The sequence below is a fragment of the Glycine max genome, chromosome 10, assembly GCF_000004515.6.
Source record: "Glycine max cultivar Williams 82 chromosome 10, Glycine_max_v4.0, whole genome shotgun sequence".
NCBI classification, from domain to species: domain Eukaryota; kingdom Viridiplantae; phylum Streptophyta; class Magnoliopsida; order Fabales; family Fabaceae; genus Glycine; species Glycine max.
In genome coordinates, this window is record NC_038246.2 from 48,854,107 (window position 1) to 48,868,084 (window position 13,978).

The window sequence follows — 13,978 nt, forward strand, 5'->3', positions numbered from 1 at the left end:
TGGCAAGTAAAGAAATGAATTTCAAAACTTCAAATCGTTGAAGAATTTACTTGTATAAATTGTTGACTTCATTCTTTTGGTTGATTTAACATATAATTGACAAAATTATAGCACAATGATGCGACATATTACCTTATTATAGAGTGGATTACTTTTGCCTGCCCTAATTGTCTTTGTCGTGGAACAGTCAAATTCTTCCCTGTTTCATCTGCTTTGGGTGAAAAAAGCAGATTTTGATATCATATTTTTTTAGTGAAAAACCAAAACTATAGTAATCCATGATGAAAATACGTTAACAGGAATTCACGATGAACCGTAGTCAAATCATTTTGTGGAATCATGCATGTCATGTGCTAGAATGTAATCTAGCATTACATTTTTTTGCCAACTAGAAATGGATATTTTGTTAGACATGTAGTGAAACAGTGAGATGAATTGTATGTTCATTCCATTATTATATAGTGGCATTCTTTAAGAAGTACTACTAGTAAACAAGTTAATCACCATTATTTGCTTTTATGATATTTTCACTTTTCTTGCTTCTAACAAATAGCAGTGTCATTATTAGTGGGAGAAGAGAAATTATTAATGGTTAGAGTTAGATGATTTGTAGCATTTTGGGATGATTTACAGTAAGAATGGTCACCAGCTTCACCTTTCCACAAGTAGATACGGCTGGCTGTGGCTATGAAGCGGCTATATTATCAAAAGATTGAAGAGTACGTTTTATTGTGCAGCCTAAGCAGTGTTTCCATGTACTCTAGAAAAAAACCTTGGTGGGGTCCACTAGCATATATGGTCCTCTTTTTATTGTTCTTTTAGACTTTACAGCTGTAAGCATGAAAAGCCAGAGGAAAATTACATTGAGGGGTTTTAGCCCAAATTTGTATTCATTTTGAATTGAATTTATTAAACAATGGCAAACACAGGATGAGACTAGGTCAAAAGAGAAAGTTCAAAATCACCAAGCTAAGCCCCAAGGCATCATACCATCATATTATTCTACAATTATTGGTGTGGGGGCATACATTACTGATCTCATAACCTTTGGTTCTTAGGAATAAGGCTGTTTCCTTTTGGAAAAACATTTTCCCCTCTTGAGTTTTTCTCCCTCTGACTCCATGAAGTCATGATCGCTAGCATCCATCTAGCACTATCTTTAATCTACCAAACTTTAAGTTGAGAAAAATATTAATAGAACCAGAGACAATCTTCCAACAAAATCAGATTTTGTCTCCCATAATAAAATCCCCTACCTTTATGAATCCTATCATAATTTACAATTAGTGGGTGTTTTGTCAAAATCACCAATAAAACCAAAACAATTCTAATTCTACTTACTACTTCTTTTCTTCTTTACTACTCATTCTCCATTTCATGGAGACAAACAAACATGGCCCTCTTATTCCTTTAAATTCCTCCAAGAAAAACTGTTCTAAAATACTAAACCATTACATATGTGCCATTCTTATTACATCATGCTCACATACCAAGTTTTTTTACTTACACTATCTTTATAGAAATTATTTGCGTTATACACGTGAAAAAAGCAGAATGAACTTTATTTTTGTTTTCACACGAGAACAAAGACAAAAATAAAAATAAAATAAAAAAATAAAGCAAAGAGAAAAACCAAAAGGTGAAGCATGCACTATAGTGAATCCACTAGAATGATCATCATGAATCTTTGCATTCATAAAAGAAAAAGGGGTAGGAAGAAAAACAAAAAAGAAAAAAAAAATCTCCACGCAACTTAGAGAAAGGGAAGGTCTACGGAATGTTATCCACATGGGGTACGCAACCTTTCTTGTTTCTGTAAAAAGAGTGTGCACTTAATCATAGTTAGTCTAATCCAACTAACGACTAACAAAGCAAAGAGTGCATAAGTATTGAAAAGTTAATGCTGTGTATCCCACTACTTTGAATTAGTTGTAAAAGTTTTTCCCCATGTTCTTCGATATGTTATCGTTTTGTCATATTAGTGCTAAAATAGACACGATTAATCAATTGTCTCCTATTGACTGCAATTAGTTGTAAAAGTTTTTCCCCATGTTCTTCGATATGTTATCGTTTTGTCATATTAGTGCTAAAATAGACACGATTAATCAATTGTCTCCTATTGACTGCAAATGCATAATTATGGTGCAATTAGACTTGATAATTGAACAGATAAAGTGTGACAATTAATAACAACTAGGAACCAGAAAAACTAATTCGAAGTGAGGTTTGTAACCTTATTACATGCAGAATTTGTTTTCAAATTATACATCACAGAAATTACAAGATATGCTGTCTATTTACATCGATCACATCAGAAAGAAATTAACATATAGAAAACTTAGGAGCATTCTGACAACTTATTTATAGCTGAGGACAACTAGATTGGTTATTCAATTCAAAATGAAAAATTAGAATAAAATTTCAATATTTTAAATACATTACTCTGAAACTGTAAAATTCGCAGCATATTACTCAGACATGAAAATAGAGAAAACGCGCTTGAATACCGCCATCTATAGTTTTTGAACGTTCTAATATTATAACTACAGTGGCAAAGAATTTTAAAGTGTTTATCACGTTTGAGAATTTAATTTAATGCATTGAACTAAAATAACGTTACCGTCTAAATTATGCTATTGTCTTACTGTGAGAGTTGATATGATCATATAAGATTTTTTGTATTCAGATGAGTGTCAATAATATATTTAGCGGAAAAATCGTATTTAATTCTAATGGTATATAATTTCCACTGTAAACAAGATTATGCTTAGGGAAAAAAACTATAGCGTTACGGTTGTTGGATTCGCAGAGATGTAGGATAAGTCATATAAACCAAAATAAATTATGCTAGCATGTTCGTCCTTACATGCCTCTAAGAATGTGCAGAAGGAAGAGTATGCAATTAATATTGCACATCTTTTCAAGTTTCCAACTAAAAGGTTCTAATGTACCATATGCTTAATTAATGCTATCTTACTCTAATTATCTACCAAATAATGACATGCAAAGGCAACAATATGTGCTACAAAATACATGTATAATTAACTAGAGGGCCCTACAGACAGACCACGCTATTGTTGACGCCCTTCTCGAAGTGCTCTTGTAGCTATAGGGCTAAGCTAATGAATAGTTTGGTGTTGTTTTCAGTGGGTCTGGGGTTAGGTTATAGAGTAGTAGTATTAGGCTGAGTTCAATGTTATAAGACCAAGTTTTTGGCCCTTGATACGAGGTCAAAAGACTGAATCCCCCAATCAAGAAACCCGCCCCCCTCCCCTATGACCAAAACCCCACTGGCCGACAAACTACTACTCCCTTCACATGCAAACAAATCCTTCTCTTCTTAATGTGTGCAAAAACCCTTCTTATTTTGTTTTGTCTCACTAGTTTTTTACCTTATAAAACCACATCATAAGAAAACATATGGTAAAGAAAGCTTAGGGTGGACCATTTGCGACTCTCATCTCTATGTCACAGTACCCCCCTCCAACAAAAAAAATTCAAGCACACAACACTGGGAAGTGAATAAGAGCATATACAAATGAAGAAAATTGTTCCCAATTTATTATAGAAAATATGATATAAATATGTCCAAATTTGGTATGGTCTATATGCGACCCATTGAACGGAAAAAAAAAAAAAAAAAAAAAGAGTGCCTGAAACATATTATAGAGTGCTCGCTGATGATAGTCTTCAATTCTTCATTGCCAACTTTGTCCTCCTCTTCCCTCAGAGATAGACCACTCATTCCTGAACCTCCACCTTGCCTCTTCAAGATATGTTAAATGAATGTGGCACGTTGTTGGAAATGAAGAGATACCCATAGAGAGGGGAAGGCACTATAGTTCAGCAGCATGCATGGAAAGATTAATTACCACAGTAAATAAATATTAAGACTTTTTTTTTTTGGTTTGTGAAAGGGTATTAATTAATTAAGGAGAGGTGCCAACAATTCCGATAATGAACCGTTTAAGTGGTGACAAATTCATTTGTTGTCCTTGGGTTCTGCTCTTCTTGAAGAGAGGCTCTGGTGGTGAATATAACAATGATGACCCCACTGCCCACGAATCGTTGGAACCATCAGAGCAAAATGCAGCATCAATTACGCCACTTGGGCTGCTTGGGATTTGCTCATACTTGCGCTTGCTAGTGTTGTTGATGTTGTTATGACCATATTTATTGGCCTTTGAGAGTTGGAGAATTGCATTATAACACTCATCTACTTTCTCCTGTTAAAATTACACACCAGTAAACTAGGATCAAATAATGTGCTTATCATGTACATTAATGACATTGTCAGCTTTTTATTTAATCTTAATCTAATTAACATGTTCACAATCATGTACATGAACTAATAATGTTAAATAAACAAATAGTACTTTGACATCTTGATCTATACACTAACCTTGCTAATTTTGAGAACACTTAGAAGCTGAGTTTTGTATTCTATCCCACCACTGTGTTGAATCTGGTCTATAACATGCAGCATTGTTGCAGTGGCCAACACAGAAGGAAGACAACCAACAAATCTTGAATCTAGACACAACAGAACACGCATACCAAAATGATAAGAAAATAAAAGCAACAAAACATCCTCATTCATTCTTTGTACTGATGGAAAAAAAAGTTAAAAGTCTTTTAAGTCAACTCAATAATGCTATTGAAATAGTGAGGGCTATAGTCATTATTCTTAAATATGCTTACCTAAAAGCACAGACAGAAGAAGATGCTCACAGCGCCTGAGAAACTCCCAGTGAAGATGAGTTCTCAATCCAAGCCTTCTTATAATGTGATCTAGAAACGAGAGTGGTGTCACGGGGTGCATCTTCCATTTGAGTGTGGACAGCACCAGAAGCTCCATTCTCTGAATAGTCTTTGCCTCAAACAAATACTTTGTGTCTTGCACCTGAAAACACAACATCGTCATTATAAGATATAAGATATCTATCTATCTATCTAAGATGAATGAACAAAAAAACACACTTGAATGGACAAAGTTTTGCGATGATGAACCTACTTGAAGGTCCAAGAGAAGAGGCACTTGAGTTTCTTCAACTTTTGCAGCCAAAGAGATGCAAGTGACAGCCACAAGCTGGATCATCCATGGCTTCTCTCTTTGAAAATGGAAGCTTAGAAGGAACCTATCCAGATAAGTAACGGCCAGTGTTGCAGTGAGAGCAGAGAATCCATAGTGAGCATTGACTTTCAGCATCCATTCCACTGCCTCACGACGAGGCTGAGAGAGACAAGAGTCCAAATGCACATTATTATTACTAGTATTGTTGTTGTTGTTATTATCATCATCACTGTTCAGATTGTTATAGCCATAGGCTTCTTCATGTTGAACCTTCTCTTTGGAAAAGATAGAGTTTAGTTCCTCATCTTCCCAGAACAAGTCTTGCTCCAACAAGAGCAGAGGGAAAAGACAAGTTGCAGTGTTTGTTGTCACTTCACTTTCATTTTCACCTTCATCTTCTTCTTCTTCTTTCTCCTCCTCTTCCTCTTCCCACTTTCCTTCGTCACAGTAAAGGGCATCAAGGACAGATGAGACATTTTCATTATGCTCTAGTTGGTCATTGTGGTGCTGAATTGCCATCTTCTTCTTCGGTGAAGAAGAGGGTGTGCAGTTCTTTGTTCATTATAAAAAGAAAACACTCAGTAAGACACCCATCACACCCTTTATTTTTCTCTCTCTGTGTGTCTCAGTGTGTGAAGAGAAGTGAGAGTAGATGAAAGCAGAAAAGTGGTAGGCTATGAAGAAAGGTGAAAGGGAGAGATTGATTCTTCAGCTGAGTGGGTTTCACGCTTGTCTTTTATATATAAAATTGTGATGGTAAGTAGTAGTAATAATATATATACTCTATTCTATTGCATTTGCTTATATGGAATTCTTTGTGCTTTCGGTGTTCTTGTTTAGTTGGCGGGCAGAATTGCATAAATCTAACGGCACACACACCAAGCTGGACCCATGACAACAACCTCATATGTAGTGAATTTAATTTTGGCACATTTTATTCATTATGCTGAAAAAGTTTTGCTCCCTCATTCAATTTCGTGATGCAACATTAATCAAGATTATTAATGAAATATCAAGTACGAGATTGAGTCAGGCATTTTCCTTTTAAAAAAAGAGACAGCGCTAGAGATTTTCAAAATTAATACAAGATATGACTCTTCTTTTTCTTAATTATGTGTTTATTTATTTAAAAGTATAAAGTATGAACAGATGTATTACTTTACTAAGAGTCGTGTGATTATTTATAAAAGATCATGAGATATGAGAAATGATCTAGAAATAGAATCAATTTACACTTAAAAAAATATTACAAAACAAGAAAATAACAGAAACAAAGATAAATAAGAAAAATATTTTTCTATAAACTACAATTGACAATAGGTTTGATGTGGACCCCATTGTATCACTAATTTGATACTTGGATTAACCATCTGATTCTGTTCAAAGTTCAATAGAATTCTTTCCACCATTCCTCCCCCCTCCCCCGTTTGTTGGGCTGGGCTCACTAACAGACATCAACAGAAGTAACATGGGCCTAGTTGACCAGCTCATTATTATCATCACATCCAAGTTTTATTATCAAAAGGGGAAGAAAAATTACACTTCTAAAACGGAAAGGTTAACCATTTCATGATTTAGCAGCTTCTGTTCCTATGATTTATTATATATTTTTCCTAAAAAATGCTGATAAATTTAAGAGAATGTGCCAGACCACATGGAAATGTTGTAAGCGGATCGAATATTGACAATTTAAAAATACAAAATAATAAAAGGAAATGTCATTTTTTGTTGTTGTTGTTGTTAGAACTGCCAATTTCATTCTCGGTCAAAATGGAATACCACTTTTTTCTCAATGAGAACATAACGAAACAAAATGAAACTTTTGTAAACATGCGTGCTCTATATATTTACAGTGTTATTGTATCTGTATGTCACTAACGAAAATTAAGTCTAATGAAAGGATTAATCTCTCACAACTTAATACCGGATGTACGGGAGCCAGGCATGGGCTTCAGCCCCTCCTTTTCAAATGCAATTTACATACATACACTACAAAATAATCAGATTAATATCAATTATAATAATATATTTTGTAAAAGATATGTGCCCAGAATTTGTTGTTGTCAATCTTTCTTTTTTAATATTAAATATTAGATATACTTAAAAAGATATTATTAACTTTTAAAATATATTATTATCTGTTAGTATATTCAAACAATTTATAACGTAAATATTAGATATACTTAAAAAAGATATTATTAAATTTTATTATTTTGCAATGTTTTTTACAATGTATAACACTGTAAATTTTTCTTTTTACCAATTGATATTCTTCTTCAGGTAATATTACTTCCTCAATCGTTACACACTTTATTTTTATTCACGGTAAATTTTCAAAAATGTATATGGTGTTTAATTTAGATTTGTTTTAAGTTCTTTTTTTGTGATTGATTGTAGAGAACACTAAGAGACAAATAGAGACAGGTCCATAAACTAAGTAAGTTAAATTTCTCAGTCTCATGCTCCCCAACAGGAAATTCCTAGGATAGAAGAAGTTGATATAAAAAAACAACCTGCACGACTTAAATAAAATATATGATACATTTAAAATTGTTAATATATTGTAGTTTAGATTTTAATTAATATTTATTATTAATTTTTCAGCCCCTTGACTAACTTCTTCGACATTGCCTCAAACTCTTGGAAGGAGGAGAGACGTGGAAAATTAAATAAATATATATATATTGTATTTGTATTGTATGTCTTTTAGATTATTTTTTTTGGAAAGAAATGTCTTTTAGATTCTGTACTTTTTTTTGTTAACAAGATTCTGTACCTTTTAATTATAATAATATTTTTTAATTACATAAAGTATATTGTCATTTTTTTTAATGTGAAGACCAGGCTTTATGAAACATCTTGCGAAAAAGAAAGTACGTCATCAAAGACGATTGGGCCCAATTGGAAAGGGACCCCTTCTCTGTTACCGACTACTTTTCTATTTTATCAAATTAGGGGTATTCATATTTTGTGGGTGGATTCGAAGAAATTCATTGTTGAATTCAATTAAAAAATCTTAAATTAGATTGGATAGGATTCTAGTAATTTTGTTGTTAAACCCAACTTAATCCAATCATAATTGAGATTAGATCGAGTTGGGTTAATTGGATCATAAAATTTAAAAATTATAAATTTTAGAATAGGTTTTCAAAATAATTTTCTTTAAAAGGTAAAATATATAATTAAATAGAATACGTAAATTTGTTTCATAAAAGAAATTTTAGATTTTCATTTTTTTATTTTTGTAATTTATTATACGTTAACATGTAATTTTGGTTCTTTTAATTTTTCAAATTTATAATGTTTATCCCTTTAATTTTCAATTGTAATATTTGATTCCCTAATTTTATAAATTGTTAATTTTGTTCCCCTAGTAGATTATTAATTAATAATTATGATTAATAGAGTTATTAAATTAATTATAAATTAAATAAAAAATGTTAATCATTCAAAAAAATTTAATAAAAGAATATGAATCATGATGTGACATTGTTTTCAGCATACTCGTGTGTGGTGGAAGAAGGAGGTGAAAGATGTGTTTATAGAGAAGAAGAAAAACACAGAATTAAAGTTAATAATTTTTATTAAAACTTTTAATTAATTTATAATTAACTTAATAACTCTATTAATCAAAATTATTTGTTAATAATCTAGCAAGGGGTCAAAATCATTAATTTATAAAACTAAGGGACTAAATATTAAATTAAAAATCAAGAGAACTAAAATCATGGATTTTAAAAATTAAGAAACTAAAATTATAATTTAATCTTTATTATATTCTTATTAATAATATGAACATTTTTATTTTATTTTATTATTATATAAATAATAGGATGAAAGAGAGAGATAGACATAAAATATAATATTATATAAATTATTATACAAAAATTATTGTACATTATCACTTCTCTACATATAAAATGATAAAATGAGAGGTCAATTCAATTTATTTATCGGTCAAAATGGAATACCAATTGTTATCAATAAGAATGAAACAAGATATAAAAGTATTCTTAATTCTAATAATATATTTTTTAAATTACATAAAAGTATATTGCCATTCTTAATATTTTAACTTTAATCATTTGCCTTTTTTTTATATCTGTAATTTTATAAATTGATTTATTTACTGCTAATTTTATCTTTCGGATATCTTAAATAATGTTTTTGATTTTTGTCATCATTATAAAAAAAAGGTATTTTTAAGATTGTATAAAAATTATTTTTTATGGAGATATTTTGTGAAGACAAATTGTTTTAGGTTTGATTATAATTCTATACTAAGTACTAATAATTATTTTCTGTGTTATGGGAATATTTTTTAATTTCATAAAATTAAAAAGATAAAAATATCATCATTGTTCTTGTATCTTAAGACAGAAAAAAAATTATGTAAAAAAATAAAGAAATCATATAATATAAGTTTGTTTTCGTTTCTTGAACTGGTTACAGTTTGAGGTTTGATTTGATTTTAGGAACTAGCTAGCATTCCATGGATTGCATAAGTTGAGGTTCAATGGAAGCATTATTAAGTCTCAAAGTTGTCATCGGATCAAACTGGAAGCGTTTGATGCATTTTGGCCTGATAGTAGTGATAAACACCATGTTACCTGTGAAGCAATTTGTTTAGGGCATCCAGAGAGTGGACAATATAGCGTTCATGACTTCGTAAACAGTCTTTGAAACATTCTACTGCATCCCTTAATCATGACTGGTTTGTCAGTTTTTGTGTTTTAATTGTAATTACCCTTATTAGCCTAAGTTTTGAATATGATGGATATTTTGGGTTACGTTTAGGAGTTACAAACCTTGTTTTATCGTGACGGGTTAGGATCAAGAATTGAGTCTTCTTCTCTCACAATTCTTTTCGGGTTTGATGTTCTCCTTTGTTTTTCCTTTTTGAGTTTTAACATGCCTATATGTGAGTTGACCTTAATTTTCTAGGATTGGGACATAGTCCTTGATAACCATTGGATTTTATTTGAATTGTCTTTGTGTTCATTTGAGTTTTTTTTTGGTAAGGCAAAGTGTTCATTTGAGTTATGTTTTTTATTCTTTTCTTATTGATGTTATCTATGCAAAGCGATTGACAATCATTTTTCATAATTTCATGCGTTTAGGAAATAATTGAAAGGTGAATCTTATAGTTTAAATCACAAAAATAAGTTTAATCATTTAACAATCAAAGAATTAACAAAAAAATTAAGGAGTTTAATTGTATATAGCTATCACGAAAATAAAAGTTAATTCAATTCGATATATCTTCCTATCCTATAAGAGAATAAAGATTGCCTTATGGCTAATTTACCTTCAAACAGAATCAACTAGAATACTAGATAAGACAATTAATCCAATAGAAATTTAATTTACAAACCCTAATGCTAAAAGGTTTTCCCATTAATTTTCCCCAAAATTTTAATCGTTTGTTATATTTCAATTTTTAATTGCAACTTTTCTAATCACTCTAAAAATCTGAACTACTTCTTCATTAATTAAGTAATTTATTAATGAAGAAAAATCTATAAAAAATGATCTAGAAATGTCAATGATAAACAGTGATTGCAATCGATAGACAAACCTGGTGGATTAATAAGTTAAGGTGGATAAATAACTTACTACTGAAGGTCTTATTGAATAAGAGGACTTATGTACAAGTTAATTTTTTAATCGAAAGAAAAGTAGGGTTAACCTATTTTGATATAAGCTATTTTCATAAGCTATTGAGAAAAGCTTATTGAAATAGCAGAAACTAGCTTATGTATCATATATACAAGTGCTCATGTGATACGCTAAGAAGAGTGCTAGCAATTAATACACCCTCTAATACATCTTTTAATACATTCTCTTATCTTATTGGTTAAAACTTTTTGAAAATTAAAAATCAAGAGAGTCATTAAATGAGAGTTGAGACCCATAAAAAAGCATGATTTTCAACAAATTTTAGTCAATAATAAAAAATATGTATAAAAGAATGTGCTAAAAACTGTATTTCTAATATTTCTCGATAAAATAAAGTCTAAATAAGTTGCATTTAAGCTCTTTCAAATAGGACCTTAACCTTGATGTCATTAGGTTAATTTTTTTAATTTTATATATTACATTGAAATAATTAAATTATATTTTGATATCACCTTTTACAATACTAGTAAAGTCGCAAATAGACCACCGTATTTAGCAACCGAAAGAACCAGTCGCAATTCAAATATAACAACTGATTTAGTGACAGACAAGAAAATATTATTATTTGAAATTGTCGACGCATTTAGAGATTGATATGTTTGGTCGTAGACTTATCTATCACTAAAATTTCGCAGTGGGACTACTTTGTGTTTTCTTCTTCAGCTATACCAGTTTTGTGACTAAATATTTTATTGTCTTTGCGACCGATAACTTCCAGTCGCTAAGATGCTATTAAACGGTAACTTAGTGACCGAAAATTCATGGGTTGCTGAAAACTTTTAAAATAGCCACCGATTAACAATCAGTCACCGAGTCAATTAAAAACTAAAAAATAGCTACCGTTCAATTTTCGGTCTCTAAATTATGATATTACAAAATTCAAAAAATAAAAAATCGTTAATATAAATTTTAAACTTTCATCTTTTCATATATAATTGCATTTACTTCATAATTTAAAATTTATGATATTTTTCATATTAAATTCACTTTATATTATATTGACTAAAATATATAAATTATTATTAAATATTTATCTTTAAATAATTTGTAGTACTTATTTTTAAAAATATAGTGTATTGATGACATTCTTCATTTTATAATTTTTAAAAAATACTAATTCAGATATAGTTGATATTGAAAGTCTAAATTATCTAAATTATTATTCTAAAATTAGCATCTATTAATTTTAATGGTGGAGGAATTACAAAAAAATAGAACGGAAAGGCCCACACACCAAGCGTCCACGTGAAATTGAAAACAGCCCCTTGTCTTTTTTTGGGGAACTTAGGTAATCGTGATCTAATATCCATTTCAAGGCCAAACGATTTTTGAGGGGTAATTTTTCTTCTAAATTAACAAATGGAAGTAAATTTTAGATAAATATTAAGAAAGAGGTAAGTCATAGAGTATTTTTCGACTTCTGAGTTCAAAAATTATAAATTATTTTAAGAGTTTTTTTTTCTTCTACGAAAGTCATAAAAAAATTGATGCCTTGTTAATTTTTTTATTAATTTTATTTGAAAGTCATAAATTATTTATGACTTTAATCTCGTTTATAATTTTATTTCAATAAATAATTTTATTTTTAGTTTTATTTAGTATTTTTATATATTTTTGTATATTATTTTTATTTAATATTTTTTATATTTTTGTGTTATTTTTATTTAATATTTTTATTTTATTTTATTTAATGTAATGTATGCAATTCAGTCCTTGTAGAAACTAATAAATCAAAGATATTCTATAAAATTTAAGTGCTTTAAGTTAATTTTAGTTTAGGAAAGAAACTCAAGATATTTTATCTTATGTGTGTGTGTGTGTTTTTTTTTACAGGTGTTTTTGGAGAATTTTATTCACATAGTCTGCATAAGATTATCTAAGTCCACTCTTCCCATGGGAAATGTTTTAGGTGCTCTTTGATGTACTTTCTTCTTAAATCTTAAGTGTCTTAATATTTTAATACAAGAACTAAGAAATGTAATAAAATAGTTATTTTCTATCATAATTTTTTTTATTTCTATTCCATAATAATTTATATAATTAAGTTGTCATTAATTTTACTTTTACGATAACTGTGTAAATCAATTAAAAGTTAGGCAAAAGAAAAAGGGTATAACTGAAGGGGGAAAAAGGCTTAAAAATATATTTAGTCCTTACAGTATACTTATTTTATGGTTTAGTTCTGATAAAAAAAAATTGTCGATTTGGGTCACTAAATTAATAAAAAAAAAATTGTCCCAATAATTATTTAATGATAACATGACCAACTTGTATTGGATAATAAATATGATTTTCCTAATAGAAACTAAAATGAAATAAGAGAGACATAAAAACTTTAGAAAGTTATAGCAATTTCAGTACAATGGCTGTCTATCTAAGACTTTTATTCACGTTGTCTTTGTTAGACTTATTATTTCTCAGTTATACATTGACAAATCATTAAAAAAAAGTTTAATTATCAAAAGACTTAATAAAAATTTTGTTTTAATTTTTCTTAAATCACACTTTTGATTTATCCATTTTTAAATGGAGACTTTGATCTTCTTATTCCAAAATAAAAACATTTAATTCTCATTTTATAAAATTTACAACTTTGATTCAATTTTTATTTTTATTTATGTTTTACTTTTTATTTTAATTCAATTAAATCTTAGATCTATTATATTCATTTAAGGTATCATCAAGAAATAATTTAATTAATAAAAAATAAAATATGAAAAAAACTAAAAACTGGACACATTATGAATTATTTAAAATAGGAGGATGAAATATTCATTTTTTTAAAAAAAATTAAAATTATGAATTTTCTAAAATAAAATGATTAAAATTACACATCCAACAAAATAAGAAAATCAAAATTATATTTAAACCTTATTAAAGGTGCATTTTAAGTTTCCTTTCATAAGATACAAACACTACATTGGTAGTGAGTTAAAATTAACCGTGAAAAAGGTTGTTTATATAAATGTTATACTCCATACTAAATTAAAGAAAAATTATAAGAACCCACCCCATTTCCGGGTGGAGGAAGGAGATAAAGAGAAGAAAGAAAAGGTAAAAGAGAGAAAATGATAAATATGAATATAATATAATAAAAAATGTAGAGGTAAAAAGAAAAATGAGGTAAAGGTTAGTTGTAAGACAGTGAGATATATGTTTATAAAATTAAATTGGACTGTGTATCCAATGCAGACTGTGGCAGTTGGGGGAAGGGGGACCAATACA

General features: G+C 29.3%; 1 protein-coding gene across 1 annotated transcript; it reads right to left on the reverse strand.

Moving 5' to 3' along the window:
• Positions 1-3,534: 3,534 nt before the first annotated feature.
• On the reverse strand, positions 3,535-5,845 carry LOC100782569 (cyclin-D3-1). Its single transcript, XM_003536574.5, has 4 exons — positions 5,015-5,845; positions 4,702-4,903; positions 4,403-4,533; positions 3,535-4,226 (listed from the first exon to the last, which is right to left on the reverse strand). The coding sequence occupies exons 1-4, from the start codon at positions 5,591-5,593 to the stop codon at positions 3,930-3,932; spliced, it is 1,209 nt and encodes a 402-aa protein (XP_003536622.1). The 5' UTR covers positions 5,594-5,845; the 3' UTR covers positions 3,535-3,929.
• Positions 5,846-13,978: the final 8,133 nt, after the last annotated feature.